We start from the raw sequence: 7937 nt of genomic DNA on the forward strand, positions 1-7937 counted from the left end.
ATTGGTCGCCGGTACCCAGAGGCCGGCGCTGACCGCCCGGATCGTTCTTCCCGCAGGTAAGTGCTGAAGCAGCTCCCGCCGCACTCGCTGTCCCGTCCCAGGGCGGCCGGGGACACCTGCCCCGTCCCCGCTGCACAGCCTCCCTGCCTGCGGGAGCTCTCTGGCGCCGGCCTCGGGTGCGACGGCAGCGCGGTGACCTTCCTCGTGTGTGTCCCCAGGCTGGTTCAGAGACAGACCTTTGCCATGGGGCCAGCGACTGCTCTCTGCCTCCTTCTCCTCGTGCTCGGCGGCTCAGAGACCAAGCGTACTGCAGGTAAGGCCAGCTCTGTGCTGGTACCGGGGGCAAAAATAAAAAAACTTTGGTGCCTGTGTAAGCAGATGAAGTTGTGCTCGGTGGTAAAGAGCTCCAAAGCTCTCAATGAACAAAAACTTGAACATCAGCTATTTGGGAACAGGAAACTTGTCTCTGTTGTGGAATTTGTGTAGCCTTCAGAAATAGGAATGCAGAGTCTCCAGAACTCGAACATGTAGCTTGTCTACCTCTGCGTTGAGCAGAGGGAAGGAGGAACATGATGTAGGAACTACCTGAAGAAGGAATGGGGTAGTAGGCTGCCGTCTTGGTGACATAGAGAAGGTGCTGCTGTGCTGCTGTCACTCAGCTAGATTATCCAAACTCACTTTGACATGTCCTAGCATAGGAATATTGCAGACTGGGCTTTGCTGACTATTTTTGTGCTGCTAGAGTGTAATGAGGTGCCAGAGTGGCTGCTACCTTTGTGTGTCAGTCCGCGGGTACCTGGCACTCCTGTGCCGACTGGCTCCTGTACAAGAATGCACATGTAGTGCCGCACAGCAGCTCCTGGTGGGACTGCTGCACCGTCAGAGCTACTGTCTGTGCTCTGATGTGAGGCGCTGTGCCTTGCACGGTGTGCACCAAGAGCCAAAATGTTAACTAATCCTGGGAGATTTGCACCTACTCAGCCTCTCGTCCTTTTCTCATGATGCTTGTCCTGATCTCTCCCTGCAGAGTCCCGGAATGATGATAACAGCGTCTTCGATCTCTTTGAACTCATTGGCTTCATGAAGAAGGGAGCTGGGCGCCGGGCCCCTGGGGTGTACCTGGTGAAGGGACCAGAATCCTCCAGCCCTGCTTACCGCATTGAAGATGCCAGTCGCATCCCTGCTGTCCCTGACTCCAAGTTCCAAGACTTATTAGATGCCATTCATGCTGAGAAAGGCTTCATTCTCCTGGCCACTCTCCGGCAAGCCAAGAAGAGCAGAGGCACATTGCTCTCCGTGGAACAGAAAGATGGCTCTGGTCATGTCTTCAGTCTAGTATCAAATGGCAAGGCAGGCTCCCTGGACCTCAGCCTTTCTGCTGATGGCAAGCAGCAGTTAGTGTCAGTAGAGGATGTCTTGCTAGCTACAGGACATTGGAAGAATATCACCCTGTTTGTGCAGGAGGACCGAGCTCAGCTCTATGTGGGGTGTGAGAAAATGGAGAACGCTGAACTGGACATCCCCATCCAGAACATCTTCACTAGGGACCTCGCCAGCAGTGCCAGGCTCCGTATTGCCAAAGGAGGAGTCAATGACAACTTCCAGGTAAGACTTTCACTTATGTTTTTGCCTAGAATTTTCAGTCATCTGTTTTGCAGGTGCATTACCTACTCAATGAGCCTAAACAGCAAAAAAAACTCTAAATCTGCTAAACTTTACTAATGGAGTTTGAAGGGTAAAGCATTAGATTTGCAGGGATGGAACTTTCTGCAGCAATTAGAAGGCACTGAAGCTTCCAGACAGGTAGTTGCAGCTTCATTGCTTAGCTTCTTATATGAGATTCAGAAATCCATGGGTTTTTTCCTTCCTGCCTGGAGAGTCTCCAAGTCCATATGCTCAAGGATAAGACCGTTAGGAAGCAGGGCTGGTTTTCATTAAGGAGAATAGAGCAATATGTTTCACTTTTCCGTCTGTCGTGAAATTGCTATGTAAGATCTTGCATGACCTTCAGTCTCTCCAAGTGGAAGTGGTACTTCTTTCCCTTGCAGTTGCTGCAAGTAGCTGTAATTCTTCCTCTGTCCACAGGGTCTGCTGCAGAATGTGCGGTTTGTGTTTGGAACAACTCTGGAAACTATCTTGCGGAACAAAGGCTGCTCCAGCTGTAAGTTTACAATCTCCTGAATCCAATGACCTATTAAAAATAAGATTTCTCATTCTGTTAGAAAGACAAGTTGAAACAGAACTCAGAGGTATGCTGACATGCAAATCCACATTGCATAAAATATAAGATTATATTTCTGCAGGCACCCTATTGAATCTGGTGGCAGCTGTTTAGCAGGTGTTAGCCTGGAATGATAAATGCATGTGGTATAAAATGCATTTAATTCACGTCTGGTTTTTTCTCTTAGCCACTAGTGCAATCATTACTTTGGACAACCCCATCAATGGTTCCAGCCCAGCTATCCGCACTAATTACATTGGCCATAAAACAAAGGACATCCAAGCAGTCTGTGGATTTTCCTGTGATGAACTAACAAATATGTTTGTGGAACTGCAAGGGCTGCGGTCCATGGTTACAACACTTCAAGACAGAGTCCGAAAAGTGGTAAGTGATGGTCAGCTTCATGGTACCTTTCATTAACAAGCACTTAGTGAATTAATTATAACCTGACTTTTGAGAGCCTATGTAAACAGCAAAATATTTACTTTGACTTTTGTGAAAAGGGGTATTTCTGTATTAAATCCTAAATATCTTCTTTTTGCTTCTCACCTCCAAGACTGAAGAAAATGAAATCATTGCCAAAGTAGTCCAGATCACTCCTGGAGCGTGCATTCATAATGGAGTCTTGCACAAAAATAAAGAGGAGTGGACTATTGACAGCTGCACTGAATGTACTTGCCAGGTAAGATTCCTTGTGTTCAAAAATCACCTGAATATAAACTCATAAGCTGGAATTAACAGATATTTCTAAACTGCGTTGTTTGTTAGAAAGAGTGAATCATACACAGAACTGAGCATACTAGAGAAGCCTTAGAATTACTCAGTTTATTTCATTCTACTGGATCTCTGATATAAAGGCAGCTTCCATACTTTGTCTCAACAGCAGTATTCTAGAAAGTTATATAAAACTCTGAAATTATATGTATCACTCTGATACAGCCATTAATGGTTTTAGTTCCGTAATTTGGGGAATGCCTGTATTCTTTACATAAGTCCATCAGTAAACTAAAAGTCATTATCAACACAACAAATGTATGGTACTATCAGCTTTTCTAGATCTACCTTCTGTCCTCACTAAACCTCCTGCTGACTTAGTAGAAAAAGACTTTCTAGTACTCAGTAAAGGCACTTAAACTTGTGATGTTTATCTAGAAAATGCTTCTAGGTGTGTCCTATTAGCTTTTGCAGATTATATGGAACAGCAATCCCTTTTGGATTTCAGTTTAGCTGTTTAAATCCCCGGATCACCTGGAAAGATACTTAAGCTTTGTGTTTCACTTCCGCTGAATGTTGTAAATATACACAAAACATACAGTTTCAGGATTTCTTTAAATTATTTGCCTGTTCCATTTAAGTGTACCTTAGCAAAAGCATTTTGGGATACCAGTCTACCAAAAAGTGGGTTAATAAGCATTCCACTCTTTAGAAACTAAAAGTCAAGTATTTGCATATGTGCAATACAAGGCAACTCAAATTCTGTGTCTGCTTGTTTAGCTCACTATGTCTTTTGTCTTGTAGTCAGCAAATGGTACTGTGACTTTTGCATTTGCCTTGTTCCTACCAACCTGTTTACTCAATGTTAGCTGTAATTGCCTTAATCTAGTAATTTGCTTGGGGAGATTAAAATAGTAATCATGAGAGCATTCTTCTGACCAAGCTGCTACCTTTAAGAGGCAAAACTACAGAGTGCCCTTTAGCTCCTGTTGAGATTGGGGGTGGGTGTTCTTACCCTGCCTGTTTGGCTTACAGATCAAAAACCTCTAATTATAAGTTATAGATTGCACAGCACTTGAGCAGAGTCCACTAAACTCATTTTATCTTTACCATATAATCAGCTTAAATCCATATTAACTGAAAAGAATGTTGGCTTCTCATTCTTTTTTCATTTCTTTGAAATCTGACCTTGTACTTTGGGTATCACATAGTAGTCATTTACTTGAGCCAGCATCTGCTAGCTACTACTGATAAACTTCTGCAGAACCAAAATATTTCTGCTTTTGACTAAAAAATAATGGGTGAGAATGGAAACAAGATGAAGTTTGACTCAAAATACCTGGGACTACCCCTTGGGTTGTATTTTAGCTCTAAATACAAGGGAATCTGCTTTACATATGCTACTGAGTCTTGAAGTTCTGCAGAAAAGGTCCCTATAATTTACCCAGACTCCAGGCATTGTTTAAATTCTGCTTGGTAACTGTGAATCTCACAACTCATTATAGAACTCTGCCACTATATGCCGGAAAGTGTCCTGTCCTCTCATGCCTTGTTCCAATGCCACCGTGCCTGATGGGGAGTGCTGCCCTCGGTGCTGGCGTAAGTACTTACTACTTTGAGTCCTGTAGCAGTTGTTCACCTCTAACTAGACCCATGCTGCTCTGCAGTATGCCAGAACTGGATATCCAAGGGGAACCTTGTACTTCTGAAGTAGGTTAATCTGATGTCTTTGAGGCTGATCACTTACGTGATACATGTTCAGATATTTCCTACAATATGCAACATACTGAAATGTTTGAGTTCATGAAGGAAGATAAATGTGGCTTCTGAGGACAGTGGTGTCCTTTTTTGCGGAGAGAGGGGTGGGAGAAAAGGTATGGAAAAGCATCTACCTGAAGTCTTACTCAGAGCTGTATCTCTCTGCAGCTAGCGACTATGCAGATGATGGATGGTCTCCTTGGTCTGAATGGACCTCGTGTTCTGTGACCTGTGGTAATGGGATTCAGCAGAGAGGCCGTTCCTGTGACAGTCTCAACAACCGCTGTGAAGGCTCCTCTGTACAGACTAGGACTTGCCACCTTCAGGAGTGTGATAAGAGATGTAAGCACTTAATCTACTCATGCTGGTAGTAAAACAGAGGCTGCTTTTATTGGCTGAATGTTAAAAGCAAGGATTACCATGTAGCTCTGCCACTGGCATGGATCCTTGGCTTCTAGCTTTAAGGACTTGTATTAACAAGGTGGAGGGGAGCAGGTAGTTAATGCAGTAAACAGGCATGTTTGGGCACTGCTCCCAGGATGAAATGTGATGCCAGTTTAAGTATGAAATTTCCCTAGTTGCAAAACTTGATCTGTGACAGTCAGGAGGCTATCCATTACACATGGATTCTTTGGTCCTGGTACTGGCTATGTCCTAGGTGTTGTACAGTTGAAGTCTTCAGAAATTATGAGTAACAGAAATCTCTCTTGTAGTTAAACAGGATGGTGGCTGGAGTCACTGGTCGCCATGGTCATCATGCTCTGTCACTTGTGGCACGGGCATCATTACTAGAATTCGTCTTTGCAACTCTCCAGTACCACAGCTGAATGGCAAACCTTGTGAGGGTGAAGCAAGAGAAAACAAAGCCTGCCAGAAAGATCCTTGCCCAAGTAAGTGTGCCCTAGTGGTAACTAGCAATTGGTAGTTTAGTGAACATCCTGAGTAGTTACTAAGTAAGCTTATTCTAGTATTCTTCTCTCTTTAAACTTAGAGGTGGGCAATATAAAACCTCACGGGTTAGTTTCAGGTGAAACTATTTTTATGCCTCTTCCATGGAGTCCATTTATTCTGTCATTTATGTCAGAACAATGTCTGTCCTGCTCTCCCTACAAAAGTAAAGTCCTCAGTCAGGTAGAAACTCGTTGTACCACTGAATTTAAAGCTATACATGTTTTCTATCTTCTTCTCCCTTTAGTTAATGGCAACTGGGGACCATGGTCTCCATGGGATGCTTGCACAGTGACATGTGGAGGAGGACTTCAGAAGCGAAGCCGTCTCTGCAATAATCCCGAGCCTCAGTATGGTGGGAAGACTTGTGTAGGTGAAGCTAGAGGGACTCAGGTCTGCAACAAACAGGACTGTCCAATTGGTGAGTATCCATTTGCCCATAAACATCTGAAAGTCGTTGATTATCTTGAAAATACCAGTGTAAAGTCTGCAAACCTCAAGTTGCTAGAGTTTTAGACCAGGATATCAGCCAAATACAGTACTGTACCAGGATGGTAAAGCGTCCTTTATCATAACATCTCCTTGCTTGTTTCACAGATGGGTGTCTGTCTAATCCCTGCTTTGCGGGGGCTACGTGCACCAGTGCCCCTGATGGTTCCTGGAAGTGTGGTGCCTGTCCTGCTGGCTACCATGGTGATGGTATTCACTGCCAAGACATTGATGAGGTAAGAAGACTGTGGTTTTCTCCTTGAAAGGGAATGAAAGAAAACTGAAAGGGAGGACAGAATCACTGTTTTATAATGCTAACTGTTGTTCTCCTTTATCTCAAACTCAATTTCAGTGCAAAGAGGTTCCTGATGCCTGCTTTGTCTTCAATGGAGTGCACAGGTGTGAGAATACTGAACCTGGGTACAACTGTCTGCCCTGCCCACCACGTTTCACTGGAACACAGCCATTTGGCCGCAGTGTTGAGGATGCCATGAGTAACAAACAGGTATTGTCAATTTGAGACTAGTTCTGGGTTATGAAATCCCACAAAGTTTCTGAAAAACAGAAAACACCTATATGTTCTAGGCAAAAAAGACTTGGATCATTTAATAAAACACCATCTTCTGTGGTTCAGAAGAAGCATTGACCAATTTATTTTGAAGATCAAAATGAGTTTTAAATATCATTATCCTCCTCAGCCGCACAGGGTTCAGAGGTTACACATAATTTTAAGAGTAACTCGGGAGTATTCACTAATGATACAGAAGTATGTGCCTATATATTAGTGCTTGGTTCCATTTGATAATACATAAGGTTTGAACAAGAAAAATAATTAGTACTAAGACTGATACTGGAGTTGGGGACTGGAAGAAAGCCATGTATGAGGCTTCTTTTTTGCCTGATTGATTAGGATGTATTTGAATCTTTGGGGAAAAAGTGAGGGATAAAACAATGTTTTCCGTGGGTTTAATTTCTGTGTGGTCTTCTAGGTCTGCAAGCCACGTAATCCATGCACAGATGGAACACATGACTGTAACAAGAATGCCAAATGCAATTACCTTGGCCACTTTAGTGACCCCATGTATCGCTGTGAATGTAAACCAGGCTATGCTGGCAACGGCATCATCTGCGGAGAAGATACTGACTTGGATGGATGGCCAAATGAGAACCTGGTTTGTGTTGCCAATGCTACTTACCACTGTAAAAAAGTAAGTTTATCCTCTTTTACCATCTGCCATTCTAACAGCCTAAGGTATTAAACTATTCTCTCTGCAAATAACATTCTAGGGATAGAGGAGGTGTAGGGATACCATTGTCAAGGCATTGCTAGGAGGTTTTTGCTGTTGCTGTATTGCTTTATATATTTTTGTGATATGGGGAAAAATGAAGCCTGATTGTTGTAAATGTTCTAGGAAGATTCTAATTTAGGCCATACCTATATCAGCTTTGTTCTGATAGCAATCTCCAAGGGAAGAGCAGCAAGGTAAGATTCTGAAAAGCAACCCAATCTTTATTTTAAAAATTATTTGACTGTGGCTTTCTAAGACTTATCACTGTAATGACCAGCTCTAAATTGAGAGAATTACAGTAAGGTTACTCCTGCCTGATTGAGGTGTTGCAATTTTGCCTAATTATTAGATTTTACCTGCTCAAATCCATATTGTAATAATACCAGGAGTGAACATCTCTGTGTACTTCTTTCTTTGTAGGATAACTGCCCTAATCTGCCTAACTCAGGGCAGGAAGACTATGATAAGGATGGGATTGGTGATGCCTGTGACAGTGATGATGATGATGATGGCATTCC

The 7937-nt window shown here is 43.3% G+C and overlaps 1 protein-coding gene across 3 annotated transcripts in view; it reads left to right on the forward strand.

The window, feature by feature from the left end:
- The first annotated feature begins 6 nt into the window (after nt 1-6).
- THBS1 (thrombospondin 1) overlaps nt 7-7937 on the forward strand; it is a 15942-nt gene continuing 8011 nt past the window's right edge. Inside the window, exons 1-14 of one of the 3 annotated variants that reach the window (XM_014310797.2) lie at nt 7-56; nt 219-313; nt 1028-1605; nt 2086-2161; nt 2409-2605; nt 2778-2903; nt 4441-4534; nt 4862-5035; nt 5407-5583; nt 5889-6062; nt 6239-6366; nt 6483-6635; nt 7120-7338; nt 7840-7930. In XM_014310797.2, the coding sequence (XP_014166272.2) occupies nt 244-313; nt 1028-1605; nt 2086-2161; nt 2409-2605; nt 2778-2903; nt 4441-4534; nt 4862-5035; nt 5407-5583; nt 5889-6062; nt 6239-6366; nt 6483-6635; nt 7120-7338; nt 7840-7930 (2257 nt within the window). In that variant the 5' untranslated portion in view covers nt 7-56; nt 219-243. The remainder of the gene's footprint in view (nt 57-218; nt 314-1027; nt 1606-2085; nt 2162-2408; nt 2606-2777; nt 2904-4440; nt 4535-4861; nt 5036-5406; nt 5584-5888; nt 6063-6238; nt 6367-6482; nt 6636-7119; nt 7339-7839; nt 7931-7937) is intronic. The other 2 variants (XM_031064964.1, XM_031064952.1) reach the window with 2 other exon arrangements.

This window comes from Geospiza fortis, unplaced genomic scaffold (assembly GCF_000277835.1).
Source record: "Geospiza fortis unplaced genomic scaffold, GeoFor_1.0 scaffold54, whole genome shotgun sequence".
NCBI lineage: Eukaryota > Metazoa > Chordata > Aves > Passeriformes > Thraupidae > Geospiza > Geospiza fortis.